General features: G+C 44.9%; 1 protein-coding gene across 6 annotated transcripts in view; it reads left to right on the forward strand.

Moving 5' to 3' along the window:
* The window catches only part of DMC1 (DNA meiotic recombinase 1), a 1,265,506-nt gene that overhangs the window by 1,134,314 nt on the left and 112,200 nt on the right, over nucleotides 1-18,992 (forward strand). For all 6 annotated transcript variants that reach the window (XM_078683618.1, XM_078683629.1, XM_078683640.1 and 3 more), the window contains 2 exons: nucleotides 1,795-1,909; nucleotides 2,166-2,226. In XM_078683618.1, coding sequence (XP_078539744.1) covers nucleotides 1,795-1,909; nucleotides 2,166-2,226 — 176 coding nt within the window. The remainder of the gene's footprint in view (nucleotides 1-1,794; nucleotides 1,910-2,165; nucleotides 2,227-18,992) is intronic.

Below are 18,992 nucleotides of genomic sequence, written 5' to 3' on the forward strand. Positions count from 1 at the left end.
AGCACATATCAGAATTATGAGTTTAGTGATAAATTACATCAGGTCAAACCTGCCTATTTTTATCAGGGGGGGAAATTACTATTATTTAAGGAACCCTGCGGATGTTGGTGCAGTAAGCACCAAAATCCACATTGTTCCCCCAAAAACCCATGATAGGCTATAAATATCACACCAGTTAAATACCAGACACCGAGGTGTCTGTTTTTATTGGATGTGATAATTATTAGGGGTGGGCGGTAAACTCTGCTTCTCCGGTGGAGTTCGCAGAGTTTTGGCGACTCTGAGTTCCGCTTGGAGCGAGGAGTTTCGGAAAAACTCCCAACCGTCGCATGGCAATTTTTTCTTCCACACAGCCCGCCAAAGTTAAGTTGGCAAGCAAGAAATTTGAGCACTAGCCCACCTCCAGGCAATCGCAGCAGGTTGCTATCGTTCATGTTGAGAAAGCTGCCACTCGAGTAGAACTTCTACTCAAGCGGCAGAAAGAAGCAGCACCCTGTGGAGCGCTGCGTGGTGCATTGCACACTGATTTTACAACGTGGGACAAGCTTCCTGCGCTAAAAATCCGTGCGATGTACCAAACCCTGCTGGAGCTTTTAGGCAACTCTGTGGAATTCCGCAGAGTGAGACACTGCGAGTTCCGCCCACCCCATATAATTAACACATGTGATAGTGACCAACTCGTAGTCTGGGTCTTATCTGCTATCACCTGAGCCTGGATGATCTGTGAACTGCAGACTCTGTCATCCACGGAGCCTCACTGTTTTCATGAAAGACACCATAATCAAGGACCTGTCCTTCCGTTTTGTATTACCTTGTAGCATTTTACATTGTTACGTTTGCCTCTCTGTTGTTTCCCAAATCCTACTTCATGAGGAGCGTCTGCAAAATCATGGATTTCAAGGAGCTCTCCATTATCAAAAGGATAGGTTCAAGGTTTTTCAGATTTTAACCCTATCAATTGTTTTGGAGCTTAGTTTTGCAACAAAGTGACCACAAATACCTTTGTTGCTTATTCGATTATTTATTTTAGAAAGAGTTTCCCATAAGGGCATTTAGCCACCGAAAGGCCTTTACATTCCCGCAATAAAAAAAGCTGCCTCCTTCTTTAGACAAGTTCCAGTTGATGTGATATGCAAAGCTGTTAGCTGGGCTTCTCCTCTTTCTTTCTACAAACACTATCATTGGGATGCTGGCGAAATGCCTGATGCAAGTTGCAGCTGGAAAAAAAAACATTTTCAAAATGATTGAATTAGGATGTTTTTTTTATCCTTCCTATCGAATTCGAAGCTGGAATCTTCATAAATGTAATCTCCAAAGGGAATGGCCCTTCGGGATAAGTAGATGTTACTAAATCGAGTGACTCCTATTCTTATTCCTACGGAGCCTTCAGCAAAATGGCCCTCCAACGTACTCCTGTATTCCATCCTGCCTATAAAACAGCTCCCACTTCCAGTCAGAGAAAAACAGATCTGAGGTTACACGAGCCATTTGAAGGTGAAAGGCTGTGACAGGAGCGGAGGGGTGGCCCACTCTCAAACTGCAGAGCCTAGCTTCTAAGCACTCTTAAACTGATAGAGTACCAGCGCTGTTCCCATCACATTTTCGGATGGCACCACCCCAATGTAAAACTGAAGGACTGATGGAAAAAATACTGGTGTTTTGGTAGTGAGTTACTTTCCATGTCTTTATAGGAGGCATGCTTTAATGTCACAGCTGTAAATGTGGTCAAATTGTGATGTTTCCATTTCGTTAAGTTGTGACTCTCTTTCCCTTTGGGGCTATCTTTGGCTTCAGGTAATTGATTCCATCATGGCCCTCTTCCGTGTGGATTTCAGCGGCCGTGGGGAACTGGCTGAGAGACAGCAGAAGCTAGCTCAGATGTTGGCACGCCTGCAGAAGATCTCTGAAGGCAGGTGATGGGGACAGTGTAGAAGTTCCTCTCATTAAAACCCCAAAGAAAGGGCGAAGGGGAGCCGGGTGAGGTTATTGCAGTGTTCTGACCTTAAGGGTAACAATGGAAGAAGATGCTGGTTCCCCGTTAGGAATGGAAAGATCGCTTTTTGGGGCTGAAGTGTGACAAATGCCCAGAAAAAGAAGCACTATAGAATTGCAAGCAAGTGGATCTTTACTGTAACGAATAAAACATGCCTTTCCTAATTTTGTAGAGTACAACGTGGCTGTGTTTGTGACAAACCAGATGACGGCTGACCCAGGAGCAGCAATGAGGTAAATACCTTCATTAACTTATTTTTCAAGCCACAAACTTTGCCTATGGGAGTTTGGACTGAAAGAAAGAATACACGCCAGTCCATCGAAAGGGGGCTCTGCAACTCGCACTCTGTTGTAGGGGCACCATCCAGGCAGTGGTGCAGTTCAAGCTCCACCAGCTTGGAGTTAGAACTTGCGGTGGCTGTGGTATAGTAATGGGTTTTCTCCCGGATGCATTGGAAGCTTACTCAATACATTTGAAGTGGCAGTCTTCCAGCTCAGGATCTGAGCTCTTAGTCATATCACAAGTAGTTGCTTCTGTGCTTCCAGTGAACTGAGATTATGTTTATGTTACAATGTGCTGTTTTTTCCATCAAATGATTCCAAAAGATTCATAAAGCTGGAAACTATTGTGAATCGCAAGTGTTTATAGAAATTCGTGTTTAACTTTTCTAATGGCAGTTGACCTTGTACACTCACCGAATGCTCTGCAGCAGAGGTGAAATTACATGTTGTTCTGCTGTCAGAGTAGGAGCACATGCCTATGCTATCACACAATGTTTAACCTTCGGCCAGCCCCACCTTTTCACACAAATGAAAGGTTTTTTTCCACACCCGCTCCCAAGTAGATTTCCCTTGGACCAGCAGAGAAGGGAAAATGGACACTGAACAAGGCAAAGCTAAATCATGGCAATGGGTCCGGTTCGAGACTGCTCCAAACTTGTCAGAGGCTCAACCAGTGTGTTTTGCTTAGGTGCACCAGGCTCTTAGAAGTTAAAGACTCGACCTAGGAATAGTTCTAAATCTTTATAACACACTAATTTGAAAATTGACAACAAATTATGGCAATATTAAATAAAGCATTGGAGTGGAATTTGCAAGTATCAGAATGTTTGCCTTTACTGTGGGGCTCCTGCGATCGCTTCCACAAAACTGCATTAATTGTATACCCAAGTACCTGCATCAGTTCCATCAAAGTCGTAGTACAGATCACATTAGCATAAAGAGATGGAAAGCCAGGTGTGGGTGCTCTTGCTGACTCTGGGAAGAGGTAAGAAGAGAATTATGAATGTGGTAGGACTGAAGCTTGGGCCGGCCCGTGGAATGGCACCAGGCCATGGTGAGGTAGCAAAGAATGTGGGGTGGGGCATTGTGCCTCTTTCACAGTAGCTTGCTACCCAAGAGGAAGGCAAGCCATCGTGCATGGTATCCCTGACTGTGGCCCAGCGCAAACAAATAGTGAAGAAGACCACAAAGCGCACTGAGTAGCAGGGAGAAGGGATGGGCAATAACAAGGTGGGCAGTTACAATATCAGGAAGTTGGAGTAGCTGGTACTAAGAAGGTGAGGTAGTTGAGATGACTTAGTGTTGTTGTACCAGTATCAAGCACGAAAAGCAGCCTTCTCATATTCCTTTATAAGGTATAACTCAAATAGTCACTCATGAGATAGACCTCTTGAATTTTTTTTTTTTTTAAATACATATGTATTTTTATAATAGAATTTCGTGCTCCCTATCATCGAAATCCATATCAAACACCAGACTCATGCAGAAAACCACTCATGCACAATCAATCATTCATAAGAAACATCCAATCTACAACATTATTCAGACTCCAAACTAACATTACATACACTTGTTCGTCTGTTGGTATGTGTTGCAGAGTGATGTACATTAATATCATTCAATATACATCCTTTACATATATAGACTTCATCAGCATGAAATTACTGACAGACATAAAACTAGGTCAAGAAAATACGCAGACACATGTTTCAGTGAGAAAAGGCTCAGATTGAGACACCTTCGTCAGGGCACAGGCGTGGAAATCCACTGTACGGTTCTTGATAGTTGAAGCGATTGGCGTAGCAGCCCTTGCCTCTGCCAGACCTTGCCTCTGCCAGACCTGGTGAAAAGGTTAAGCTGAAAACCTTTCTTTAAGGCTGATTAGCATTTATCAGGGGTTGCGAAGTTGTTAACAACGCTAGTTACTTAATTTACATAAGGCTCCCCAATAAGAAAACCCTCTGGTGAAGAACCGGCTTTGTTAGTAGCTAAACCAAAAGCTTAGGGCCAACAGTATGAATCTCCAGTGTTAGCTGAAAGAGGGCAATTAACATTGCCCAACCTGCCAAAATCTCAGGGTCAACTGTACCGCTTTGATATTTAGCTATAAGAGCAAGATCTAAAATCTTTGAAAGAGGGCCAGACAGGTCTATTAGTTTATGCAACAAGCTATCCGGGACCTATCATTTCCTTTTAGGGTCTTTAATGTATTTGTGTAGAAATGCAAACAATTTTGGATCAATATACGTGGTATTAGTGAAAGGGTTAGATAAGGTTGGTCTAGGGCATTAAGACCGAAGTCTATTTCTGACTTCTTTAGTAAAATGTTTCCTTAATCTGCTTTCAATAGATGCGTCTGCTGTAGGAGAAGGCCATTCTTAAGACCTAGGATGTAAAATGTCTTCAGGATAAAATGTATCAACTACAATAGAAGTAGGGGCTTGAATATTAGAAGGGCCTTCTCCTGCATCTTCACTTTCTTTTCTTTGGAGTAGGTCTCCAAGACCTGTCATTGTCATCATGGGATGTACCACCATCAATATTATAATGATAACCATCACTTAAATTTGAATCATCTAAATAAATAGTAGCTCCAGTAAGGTGGATGAAAACTTCTAAAGGAAGGAGTACTTAGTCCAGGCTTCACAGTAAAGATAAACACACTAAATGAAATAGAACACACCAGAAACCAGCAGGAAATAACATGCCAGAACCAATAAAAAGCAAAGAAAACAGAGTGGCAAGCATGAAAATACATGGTAAGCAGGGGTAACTTTTTAAGATTTTCAAAAAACTTTACGTTAGATTTCACAAGCACAGCACAAGCGCTGAGCAGGCGAAATCTAATCATCAAAGCAGGAAGGAAGCTTCAGTCAAAAGGCCGAAGAAAATGAGCTTCCGAATGTGCCTGGTCAGGATTCCGAAGCTTGCCCACTTTAGGACGAAAGCTCTTAAGGTATGAACGGTCGCTCGTAATCGCAAGCCTGTGGAGAAATACTTCTCAAAGTGGTGACATTTCAAGCAGCCATTAAGAAAGTGTGAATGACCAAAAAAGAGGGGCACAAACAATGTCAAGAAATGTCTGCACAAACCAATTACTCTTTACCCTGAAAAGAAAAAGGTACATTTAATTGCCGTCAGTAAACATAAAACATTTTATAACTTGTATTTACCATGGCTTCCGAGCAACAAAGATGATCCTTGCTATTGAACATGATGATTTATGTAGACTGCTTAGTGTTAATTGGTTGTACAGTTGTGCTCTTTTGGAATTTGGAGTTTCTTTGTACTCATTGGTATTGTAGTTTTTTATTTCATATATTTATTTGTCTTTATATATGTTGTATCTTTGCTGCTGAGAATAAAAAGTGAAGAGGAGACCCACCAGTTGACCTGTCCATGTGGCCTTATGGCTGGAACTGGTAATTTTCAGAGTAGAAGTGTAACACGACCACCCCTGCTTGTCATATTCGTCTTTGCTCACTGGTTCAACCTTTATCTGCCACTTGACAAAATACCCTGTTCTTAATGACTTTATTCACTCACATTTATATTTCAATACACGAGAAGGGGCCGAAATCTGACCCGTCCAACTACCGTATGATTGCCCTGGTGGACATCGAGGGCAAGGCCTACGCGAGTACCATTTTGGCGGAACTTGCAAGCTGGGCTAGCTCAGAAGGTCTTCTGCCCCCCTTCCAAACAGGGTTCAGACCCGGTGCATCAACCGTGGCTAATATAACAGCTCTTTCATACCTAGTCCATCAAGCATGGTCGCGCCAAAGTCTTCCCCTCTTCGCTTGCTTCATAGATTATTCTGCAGCTTTCGATGGGGTAGACCGCGCAATTCTTTGGAAGAAGCTGGCACTTTGGAACATCAACCCAGCCCCGCTGAACGCAATCCAGTCTCTGTATCAAAGAACGTGGGTCAGAATTAAACTTTCGTGCGAATCCGCATCAGAGAAAATTGAAACGGACCGTTGCTTAAAGCAAGGGTGCGTGCTAGCACCGCTTCTGTTCAACCTATACACAGCAGACATGGACCAAGCCCTGTTCGGAGCCGCTCTAGCTACACCAAGGATCGGGGGCATTAAAATACAGTTTATGCAATATGCCGACGACTTGGTACTTTTGGATCATACCAAAATAGGCCTACAAAAGGCACTGTCGGCCATGGCAATTTGCAATGATAAAAACAGGTTGGTGGTCAATTCACCTAAATCAAAAATTGTAATTTTTGGTCACTACCACAAAAAAAAACTAGCAAAATGGAGCCTTGGTCACTTGATTCTGGGATGCACTCAGCAATACAACTACTTGGGCGTTTGGTTCCATGAATTGGGGCACCCTGGAGCTCATTTAAGGAAAATTCAAAGCAAAGGGAAAGCCATCATCTACGCCCTTTGCAAGTTACAAGCCACCTTATATAGCCCTACCACGACGGCCATCCAAAGAGTTCTAAGGGCAAAACTAATGACAGCCCTTAATTACGCCCAACAAGCATTCCCCCGCAAACTAAACAAGGACCTGGAAAAAATTAATTGCAGCGCATACAAGAGACTATTCCATCTACCCGCGTGCACCAGAAACACTCTTGTGCGACTTGAATTCTCTTTGAACCAACAAAAGCTGGAAGAGATTGCTGCCCTGAGCAAATACTCCTACCTTACCACAGCGGCACATGAGAAAACAATGAAGGCAGTCCTAAAAAACATCTATCTTGAACCTGGGAACCCTTGGTCAGCAACCCTTGCCGCGGCCAGTGACCTCCTCAATTTAGCCATAGAGAACTGGGACCCTGAGCGAATTAATTATTCTGGCATCAAAAACACAATTAAAAAACAAGTCCGTATCTGCTCTCGTGCCTCGGATTTGGAATCACTGGCAAAAAGAGGCCTTCACGAGTCTCAAAGTCTCCCATACACAGCGTATAACTCTAAATACCACCTCACGCAGGCAGTGGGCCGCATAGCCTTAAATAGGATTTTAGCATACAGATTACATCCCCTGCCACTCAAAGAACTATACATCACTAAACCGTCAGGATCAGCGATCAAGGAATGCAGGCTCTGTGAATACAAACGTGAATCTTTGGCTCATCTCCTATTTTGCTGCCCGGCCCTGCGCGCAGCTCGCAGCCTTTATCTTAGGCCCATCATTCTACAACTGGGGACGCGCACTGCAAAGGAGGCAGTCCACCAATTATTCACATTGAACACAGTAAAACAGATGGCCACATTTGGTAAATTTATCCAACAGACTCGTATGAAGCTGATGGCCTCTTCGGGCTAAATGACCAAAGACCTAGACAATGCTCGTTGGGCCGCAAGGTTATGGATATCATTTCTCTCAGCCCCCAAGTATTGTTATTTTAATTACATAGACTTTCCTCCAATATGATGATTTCCCTGTTCTTTTAACTTTTGTAACTTTTGTATCTTGGTTTTAATGTAATGGTTTTGAGTAACCAAACCATAAATTCATTCATTCATTCATTCATTCATTCACGTGACAAAATACCCTGTTCTTAATGACTTTATTCACTCACATTTATATTTCAATTATATAATTATTAACCAGCAGTGCAAACCAAATGACCTGACCATTGTTGCCCCCAAGGCTCATCACACCCCTTATTTTTCCGATAGAAGGCTTGTGCTATAAGCCCATAGGCTACATTTGCAGTCAATCACAATGAGCTGCCCTGGTTGGGGGGGTGGGGGTGGGGGGGATTTAGCTTCTCTTCCAGGGGATCCTCATCAAAGTCATAAGCATTAGAATATTCCCGCCCATGCGCGGGACCCCGGAAACACTATATTATATGTGCCCCACATATATATACTCATATATATATATATATATATATATATATACATATATATATATATATAAAAACAAGCAATTGCAGCCAAAATAACCATAGAGCTGGATTATGCTGTAAAGAATTTCCACCATACATGAAACATATGCATTAGAAACATGAGAAACAACATCAAAGATTGCTTTGAAACTGTTTTAATGCTGAAAAAGCAGTAGAAATTCTTACTATATCCTGAAAGCATAGAAAGCTCCCAGGCTGCATTGAAAACACACAGTCTAAAAGACTGAAAAGCTAACCTGTAGCTGCATGCTACAAAAAACTGACACCGTGCCTTTAAGGCACTCATGACCCCCAGTATCCCATCATGCCTCAGGGGTGACAGTTGGGTCAGTTGTTCTTTCCGGCTCTTTCAGGAAGGATCCTGGATTCACAGCTCCACTATTTTTCTGATTTCTGACAGAAAATTCTCTCAGACTTCTACTTTTTTGACCCTACTTCGACGTTTTTCATCTTGTCAAGTAGGTTTTCTCTTGTTGGTAAGCTTTTTCTTTTGAAAATGCCTGCCCTTTTTGACAAATGCCCTTCTTGTGGCAAGAAGAAGGCCAAGACGGACAGCCATGAGGTATGCATCCTGTGCTTACCTGAAGACCATCACCCAAGGACCTGCCCTCACTGTGAGTCTCTGTCATCAAGAACTTTAAAAGACAGAGAGAGGATTCGTGTCTATGGGCTAGCCCATAGGTCTTCTAGAGGGAGGTCCCCAGCCAAGAAGAGCTCCAAGAGGTCCAGAGAACCTTCAAAGGGCGAGTCTTCTCGTCCTGCAGCTTCAGCGTCGGGCTCGGCGCTGAGAAAGGAGCAACCGGTGGGTCATTCGTCGAAAAAACGACATTTATCACCGTCGACGGCGGGCTCGCCGTCAAGAAGATCAGGTATGTCGTCGTCGAGATGTCAAGACCCTCCGCCATCGTCAACTCGGCGACGATCGGCGTCGAGAGATAAGACCCCTCCACCGTCGTCAACCAGGCTGCGACCGGCGTCGAGGGGCGTTACACCTCCGCCGTCGTCAAGCAGACGACGACAGGCGTCGAGAAGTGTGACCCCTCCGCCACCGTCAACCAGGCGACGTTCGGCGTTGAGGGGTAAGGAGCCTCCGCCGTCATCACGACGTTCGGCGTCGAGAGCTGGCTCACCTCCGTCGTCGCAGGCTAAGCGACCAACGTCGAGAGCCCTGAGTCCTTCGCCGTCGAGAAGGACATCTTTGCCGTCACGTCATCGTTCGGCGTCGAGGGCGACCTATACCCCTCCGCCGACGTCACGTAGACATTCGAAGTCAAAGACAACTCCGTCGTCGGCAACACCACGCCGGTCGACGTCGAGAGACCATTCCTCACGTCGGAGGCTTACGACGTCGAGATCGCCCGATCCACCGGCGCCACAGAAACAGTTGCCGCCAAGGGAAAGGACTCCGTCGACGGTGGCGAAACACCGGTCGACGTCAAGGGATCATCATCATCGCTCGGAGTCGAGGCATGAACGATCCAGATCGACGTCGAGACACCTTGAACGAGGATCCAGGGAGGTTTCTGTGATACAAGTAACTGAATCAGCCTCCCGTCATTCTTCTGGTTCTTCCAGATCAAGATCCAGAAGTCCTCGCAGATCCAGAAGTCCTCACAGATCTAGAAGTCCTTCCCGCAGACCTCCCAATGAGGTTGTGCAGTTGTCTCCCAGATGGAATAGGCCTCTGCACCATTGGCGAGACTCGGGGGCCACAAGACGGCTGCAGGAATATGTCAGCCCAGTGCACAGATAACCACTGCAAAGACTGGTCGACGAAGTGGATAGACGCAGCCCTCCCAGGCGCAGAGAAAGATGGCCTGCGAGACAAGCTGCACCTCGTTCCCCTGCACGAGAAGAACGTTCAGGAAGGTCTCACGAAAGGAGACGCGATCGTTCCCCTAGACAGGGGGTACCAGTCAGAAGATCACGAGAAAGAAGAGCTCGAACACCAGCCACTTCTTCTGCCTCTTCTACCCGCTCTTCCACACGGGATTACTCTCCTACCTTAGTGGATAGCCCTATCTCTAGGATTTCCCCGGTGGACGATATTAACACCTACCATGATGTCCTACAGAGGGGTGCTCTGAAGTTAAACATCGAGATGTCTGTGCCACAGGTCTCCACGACAGTGATTTTTGAAACCCTTCACCAAAAGTCGGGTTCTCGTCCAGTGTTACCGTTGGTTCCAGGGATCATGGACCCTGTCAATGATGTGTTCTTGGCCCCAGCATCAGTAAGAGCGGTTCCGGCTCGCATTCAGAAGAAGTATAAAACCGCACCCTCTGATCCAACTTTTGTGAAAACAGATCCTCCCGCCAACTCAGTAGTGGTGGCGGCGGCACGAAAGACCCACTCAGTCTCTCCCTCCTCCTCAACGCCTCCTGATAAGGACAGCAAGTTGCAAGACTCGTGGGGCCGCAAGGTCTGTAGTTCTGCCGCTTCGACGCTGAAGGTTTCTAGCGCGGCTGCACTTTTGGGCAGATATGACAGAGCCTTATGGGACTCAATGGAACGTTTTAAATCCAAATTACCTAAGGAGGACCAGCAAGACTTCGAGGAGACCCTAACAGTAGGAAGTCTTGTTGCTAATCAGATGATTCGCACTGCTGCAGATGGAGCGATACTGACGGGGCATACCTATGTCCATGGGGTATGTGCCAGACGTTCTTCGTGGCTGCGCCTGACAGGCCTCAAGCCTGATGCGCAACAACGCATTCTGAACCTCCCGTTTACCGGCACATCTCTCTTTGGCCAGCACACGGATGACGAAATGAGTCGGATGAAAGCCGAGCTCGACACCGTCAAGGCAGTCGGCCTAGAAAAAAAGACAGTTCAAACGCCGTTTCAAGTCTAACAGAGGCAGAGGGGCTCAACAGAGGGTTCAAACCCCTCAGTGGTCCCAGAACAAAACCCAGGGCAAGACCCAGTTTTGAGGTGGTAAAGCCAACCGAGGTAGAGGAGGTCACCAACAGTCCTCTATTTCGACTAGAGGTGGAAAACAATGAGCTCTGGCTTCCTCTGGCGCCGTTGTCCACTCCAGTGGGAGGAAGTGTTTCAAAACATCTAGAAGAGTGGAACAGCATCACGAACGACCGGTGGGTGCTGAATACACTGCGCAATGGATATGCTCTTCGTTTCCGTGCGCCTCAACAGGACATTCCCCCAAAGAAATCTCGTCCGCACCAACTCGATCTGCTCCGAAAAGAGGTGAAGGCTCTTCTCCAAAAAAGAGCTATAGAAGAAGTGCCTCCCTCTCAAAGGGGAAAAGGAGTCTACTCAAGATACTTTCTTGTCCCCAAAAAGGATCAGGAAAACAAGTTCCGGCCCATCCTGGATCTTCGTGTTCTGAACAAGAACATAGTCAAGGAGAAGTTCCGCATGCTTGCTCTTCACCAAATATGTCCACATCTGCAAGTAGGAGATTGGATGTGTTCGATGGACTTGCAAGATGCCTACTTCCACATTCCAATTGCCATGCGACATCGGAAGTTCCTAAGGTTTCTGATAGGCACCAAGCACTACCAGTACAGGGTCCTGCCTTTCGGACTAAAGTCAGCGCCGAGAGTCTTCACCAAATGCATGGCAGTGGTGGCAGCCTTCCTGCACAAAAAAGGGTTTTTCGTCTATCCCTACCTAGACGACTGGCTCCTAAAAGGCCCATCTCCTCAGCAGGTAGAGAACAACTTACACCTTTGCCTGCTACAATTGCCCCGACTCGGCCTCCACGTCAACATGGAGAAGTCAGTAGTGCTACCGACCCAATCCTTACACTACCTGGGCTCCGTTCTGGATACAAAACTGGGAAAAGCGTATCCTTCGGAGGAGAGACTATTTTCTATGCAGCAGAAGTGCAGAGTTCTCCTGCAATCCCAGAATCCAACAGCACGTCAAGTGGCGTCTCTGCTGGGTTCCATGGCATCCTGCATCTTCCTAATTCCTTACGCCCGGCTGAGGATGCGACCTTTGCAGCAGGCTCTGGATGATCAATGGGATCAGTCGACAGGGCTCTGGGAAGACCGGATCTATCTTTCCCAGGTGACGAAGACCTCCATCAAATGGTGGACTCACCCTCGCAACCTTCTGGTGGGAGTGCCCTTTCACCAACCTCTCCCAACACAGTCTATAGTCACAGACGCGTCTCTCCAGGGCTGGGGAGCGCACATGGGGTGTCTGCAGATTCAAGGAAGGTGGTCAACAAAGGAACAGACCTACCATATCAACATGCTAGAGCTTCGAGCAGTCCATCTGGCTCTGAAGTCCTTCCTTCCTGCACTCGAATCACACTCAGTTCTGATTCAAACGGACAACACGACGACCATGTTCTACTTGAACAAGCAGGGCGGAACTCAGTCGCGTCCTCTCTCTCTGGAGGCACAAGCCATATGGCACTGGCTGCTTGCACGGAACCTCACAGTAGTAGCGGTGCACCTCCCAGGAGAGCTAAATGTCAAGGCCGACGCACTCAGCAGGCACTTCAAAGATCAGCCAGACTGGGTGCTGCACGACGAGGTGGTGGCAGACCTTTTCCATCGCTGGGGTCGTCCAGAAATAGACCTGTTCGCGGACGACGAAAACTCAAAATGCAGCGCCTTCGCGTCCAGATTCCACCATCCAGGGACAAGGGGGAATGCCCTTTTGATGGACTGGTCAGAGACATTTGCTTACGCATTTCCTCCTCTGCCCCTGATTCCGAAGGTGGTGTCCAAACTCATCAGATCCAGCATGACCATGATCCTAATAGCACCGGACTGGCCTCGGCAGTGGTGGTACCCAGACCTTCTACAGCTGTCGGTGTTTCCACCCAGAAGACTGCCCTGCAGGCCGGACCTGTTGACCAAGATGGGGGGGAAGATTCTTCATCCCAACCTTCCCTCACTGCACTTAACAGCATGGCTCCTGAGATCATACAATACGGACATTTAAATTTGCCATCTGATTGTATGCACATTTTAAAGGAAGCAAATTGACCCTCCACTAGAACGTCTTATGCGTTTAAATGGAAGAGGTTTTTTCTTTGGTGCAGAGAACGTCACTTTGATCCCTCTTCAGCACAGGAGGAGGTGATTCTGCCTTACTTGTTGTACTTAGCGAGATCTGGTCTTAAGTATGCTTCAATCAGGGTGCACCTCTCGGCGATTACGGCTTATAGGAAGTCTCCTACTCAGCCCTCCTTCTTCCAAATGGAGGTGGTCAAGGACTTCTTACAGGGGTTGAAGAAAGTGTACCCCCCTGTTAGAAACCCTTCTCCTCCGTGGGAATTAAACCTAGTGTTGTCTAAGTTTATGGGCCCCCCCTTTGAACCCATCCACAGATCTTCCTTGCAACACCTCTCGTGGAAGGTGGCTTTTCTAGTCGCAATTACTTCAGCGCACAGAGTCAGTGAGATACAGGCGCTGTGTACAAAAGAACCCTACACTGTTTTCCATCACAACAGAGTAGTCTTGAGGGCGCATCCATCCTTTTTACCTAAGGTTGTCTCTGATTTTCATATAAATCAGTCTATTTCTCTTCCTTCCTTTTTTCCAAATCCTACGACCCCAGCTGAGCGGTCGCTACACTCTTTAGATCTCAAAAGAGTCCTTACATTTTATTTGGGAAAGACCAAGGAGAGTAAAAAGACGGACCAATTGTTTATCAACTACGGTCCACTGAGGACGGGTTTCCCAGCTGCCAAAAGATCCATCTCCAGATGGATCGTCTCCTGTATTAAATTGGCTTATCAGCTTGCAGGCAAGCCCTTGCTTTTGTCACCTAAAGCTCACTCTACTAGGGGGAAAGCGGCAACAGTAGCTTTCCTACATGATGTCCCTATGTCAGAGATTTGCAAGGCTGCAACCTGGAGATCAGTTCATACCTTTACAAGGCATTACTGCCTAGAATCTGATTCCAGGACTGATACTCAAGTAGGACAAGCCTCTTTGAGGAATCTATTTGGGTAGTCTGCGGCCTGTACAAGCTTAGTTTTTCTAGGCTTAGTAATGTTATTACTGTATTGTTACTCCTTTGCCCGCAGGGAGATGAGGTGAGGCTCGCTATTCTATTCTAATGCTTATGACTCTTGATGAGGATCCCCTGGAAGAGAAGGATTAGTTACTTACCTGTAATCCTAGTTCTCTTCCAGGGGTATCCTCATCAAAGTCATAAGCAACCCACCCGCCTCCCCGGGCAAAGGATCTTTATTACTTTGGAGATATTTGTTTCCATGGTTTTTCAGTCTCCGAAAAGAACAACTGACCCCTGAGGCATGATGGGATACTGGGGGTCATGAGTGCCTTAAAGGCACGGTGTCAGTTTTTTGTAGCATGCAGCTACAGGTTAGCTTTTCAGTCTTTTAGACTGTGTGTTTGCAATGCAACCTGGGAGCTTTCTATGCTTTCAGGATATAGTAAGAATTTCTACTGCTTTTTCAGCATTAAAACAGTTTCAAAGCAATCTTTGATGTTGTTTCTCATGTTTCTAATGCATATGTTTCATGTATGGTGGAAATTCTTTACAGCATAATCCAGCTCTATGGTTATTTTGGCTGCGATTGCTTGTTTTTTTATATATATATATGTATATATATATGAGTATGCCTGGATACTAGTTTAGAAGCTTTATTTCACCAACACTCCACCGACGCGTTTCAGCCTCACGGCTTTTCTCACGGTCAGCAAGTCCCTTTTTGCTTTTGTTTATATACTGCCCCATATTAACCATAAGGTGGTATTATGGGATACGTAGTTTTACAAGCATTTTCATTAAACAATACATTTAAAACCAACAAAAGGACTGGTGTGCTCAAATTATACAAGTATAGTACTTAGGCATCCAAGGTTAATTTCACATTGGGCTTTTGACGGAATTCAAAATATCTGTACTGAAGATTTGGGTATAGTACCCCATTACAATTAGTTAAAGTTCATGCTGAGTTCAAAATCACTCGAGGTGTATGTGGAGATCCTCTCCAAAGTTCATGCCTTTAGGATGTTTGGTTCGGAATTGAATTATGAACCGTGATTCCATTTGTCGTAGGAGCCGGACAGTATCCCCTCCTCTCTCTTGTTTGGTCAACATTTTCAGTCCATAGAAATTCATGGCTCGCCAATCCCCATTTTGACAAGTTTTCAGATGTTTGGCTGTTGCATAGAGCATGTTTGAATTTTTTACAGCTCGAATGTGCTCCAGTATTCTCTTTTTTAACATGCAAATAGTGGACCCTATGTATTTCATTCCGCATTTGCATTCTATCACATACACTACGTTTTTGGATGTACATGTGATATATTGTTTGATCGTCATGTATTTTCCATTGGGTTCCATAACACTCTTCATTTTGATGCCTATTTTACATGCTTTACATGTAGTACATGGTTTAAAACCCACATTTTGTTCTGTCCACCATTTCGGTTGTTGGTTGGCTTGAAAGTGACTTTTGACTAAAAGGTCTTGAAGAGAGGTGTTTTTTTTGTATGTGATGGAAGGTTGTTTGCCTACCAGTTGCCCAATGTCCGGATCACTAGTTATCAAATGCCAATATTTTTTCATTTTTTTCGCGATCAGTCCACTTTCTTTGTTGTAGGTTGTTATGAATCTTGGAGGATCCTTGTCTTGTTGGGGTTTCTTTTTTTCAATCAATATTTCTGCTCTGTTGATTTTGTCAACTTTCTTTTTGCAATCTTTCAATACATAATCCTTGTACCCTCTGGATTGGAATCTTGTTTTGCTTTCAAGTATCTTTTGCTCAGCGTCTTCCGGTTTTGAACAATTGCGCTTTAGTCGTATATATTCTCCATACGGAATGCTTTTGAGTAGTGACTTTGGATGAAAGCTGGTGCCATGGAGAACACTTTTAGTAGCAGTCTATTTTCGGAACAGCGTGGTTTCTAATTTCCCTTCTGAAATGTACACCTTAGTATCCAAGTAGTCTACTTCTTTCTTATTAGATGAACTTGTGAATTGGAGTCCAATATCATTCTGATTCAGTGTGGTGAAGAATTTCTGAAATTGGTCATCAGTCCCATTCCAGATCAGAAAAAGATCGTCAATATATCTGACCCAAAGGATTATTCGGTCAAGATCTTCCTGTTCACTGTTATTCCACACAACCATCTTTTCCCAGTAGCCCATAGTGATATTCGCGTAATTGGGAGAGAATGAAATTCCCATGGCTGTGCCACACTCTTGCTTATACAAGTCATTGTTAAAAAGAAAGACATTGTTTGTCAGACAAAGCTCAATCATCTTGAGAAGCATTGTTGTGTGTTGCATTTCTTTAATGCTGCGCTGTTGAAGAAAATATTTACATGCTTTTAATCCTACCTCATGTCTTATTGAGGTATAAAGTGACACACTATGGGCTACTGGGAAAAGATGGTTGTGTGGAATAACAGTGAACAGGAAGATCTTGACCGAATAATCCTTTGGGTCAGATATATTGACGAAAAAAGACTGCTACTAACAGTGTTCTCCATGGCACCAGCTTTCATCCAAAGTCACTACTCAAAAGCATTCCGTATGGAGAATATATACGACTAAAGCGCAATTGTTCAAAACCGGAAGACGCTGAGCAAAAGATACTTGAAAGCAAAACAAGATTCCAATCCAGAGGGTACAAGGATTATGTATTGAAAGATTGCAAAAAGAAAGTTGACAAAATCAACAGAGCAGAAATATTGATTGAAAAAAAGAAACCCCAACAAGACAAGGATCCTCCAAGATTCATAACAACCTACAACAAAGAAAGTGGACTGATCGCGAAAAAAATGAAAAAATATTGGCATTTGATAACTAGTGATCCGGACATTGGGCAACTGGTAGGCAAACAACCTTCCATCACATACAAAAAAAACACCTCTCTTCAAGACCTTTTAGTCAAAAGTCACTTTCAAGCCAACCAACAACCGAAATGGTGGACAGAACAAAATGTGGGTTTTAAACCATGTACTACATGTAAAGCATGTAAAATAGGCATCAAAATGAAGAGTGTTATGGAACCCAATGGAAAATACATGACGATCAAACAATATATCACATGTACATCCAAAAACGTAGTGTATGTGATAGAATGCAAATGCGGAATGAAATACATAGGGTCCACTATTTGCATGTTAAAAAAGAGAATACTGGAGCACATTCGAGCTGTAAAAAATTCAAACATGCTCTATGCAACAGCCAAACATCTGAAAACTTGTCAAAATGGGGATTGGCGAGCCATGAATTTCTATGGACTGAAAATGTTGACCAAACAAGAGAGAGGAGGGGATACTGTCCGGCTCCTACGACAAATGGAATCACGGTTCATAATTCAATTCCGAACCAAACATCCTAAAGGCATGAACTTTGGAGAGGATCTCCACATACACCTCGAGTGATTTTGAACTCAGCATGAACTTTAACTAATTGTAATGGGGTACTATACCCAAATCTTCAGTACAGATATTTTGAATTCCTTCAAAAGCCCAATGTGAAATTAACCATGGATGCCTAAGTACTATACTTGTATAATTTGAGCACACCAGTCCTTTTGTTGGTTTTAAATGTATTGTTTAATGAAAATGCTTGTAAAACTACGTATCCCATAATACCACCTTATGGTTAATATGGGGCAGTATATAAACAAAAGCAAAAAGGGACTTGCTGACCGTGAGAAAAGCCGTGAGGCTGAAACGCGTCGGTGGAGTGTTGGTGAAATAAAGCTTCTAAACTAGTATCCAGTTGTGCCGTCCTCCCTTGTTCTATAATTCAAAATTGGGCTTTGATCCAGCCTTTGGACCGAGCACACGCTGCGGAGCGCTCTCAAGCTCGAAGGATCAACTTGTGTGTATATATATGAGTATATATATATGTGGGGCACATATAATATAGTGTTTCCGGGGTCCCGCGCATGGGCGGGAATATTCTAATGCTTATGACTTTGATGAGGATACCCCTGGAAGAGAACTAGGATTACAGGTAAGTAACTAATCCTTCTCGCAGTTTCCGGCCATCAGTGCACACACTTGCGTCAAAACCTCTGGCCTCAGGCCGCTGCACCTAAACACAACTGCCACTCTAAGTGGGCCTGATGCACACTACAACCCTGAGACCACCAACTCACTAAATGCCCCACCGCTTACACATCAAACATGGTCTCGGCCCCGGGACATTACCACAGTGGCTCTGCAGCTTATGGGTCAATAAAGACTGCACAACCCTCCCCCAGTGGGCCCAGACTGTACTCGACAATCTACCCCCTTCCTGCATCACCCGGCCCAAGGCACCACTGCATCAAAGGGGAGCCCAACAACTCCCCCAACATCCCGCCCTCAAGGATAGGTCACGGAATGTTGCGGGGACCCCTGGGCTTGCCCTGTCTCTCACGTAAGGCCTGGCCTCACTCGCAGCTGCAGGGCCAAGATCTGACCCACCCCAGAATAAAGCACAGCTCCCACTATTGCCCTGAAGGGACACACCAAGTCACAGGTCCGTCCCAGGCTCCTGCTAAGCCTCTGCAATACTGGACATCCCCAGGGCTACTACTGCGCTAAACCCAGCTGCTCTGTAAGCATCCTCCCGCTACTCACCTCACCCAAAATCCTTTGCAGCCTTGCAACACTTTTTATTTTTTTGTTTAGAAAATAGCTGTCAAAATGTACTTTTAATATGGTTTCTGCACTGTATTTAAACATATTACTGCAGTCAATTGTTTTTCACCTGCCCCTACTATGCACACAAAATGTCTCTTTAGAACAACCTTTGCAAAGGTGTCAACCTTTTCCCTGCATACCCTTTTCCCTAAAAAACCTTACTTCAAAGCAAGGCTTTACATTATGCTAAGCAGTCAATCCACTCTGATATGAACCCCTTCCTTTACTAA

This window comes from Lissotriton helveticus, chromosome 1_1 (assembly GCF_964261635.1).
Source record: "Lissotriton helveticus chromosome 1_1, aLisHel1.1, whole genome shotgun sequence".
NCBI lineage: Eukaryota > Metazoa > Chordata > Amphibia > Caudata > Salamandridae > Lissotriton > Lissotriton helveticus.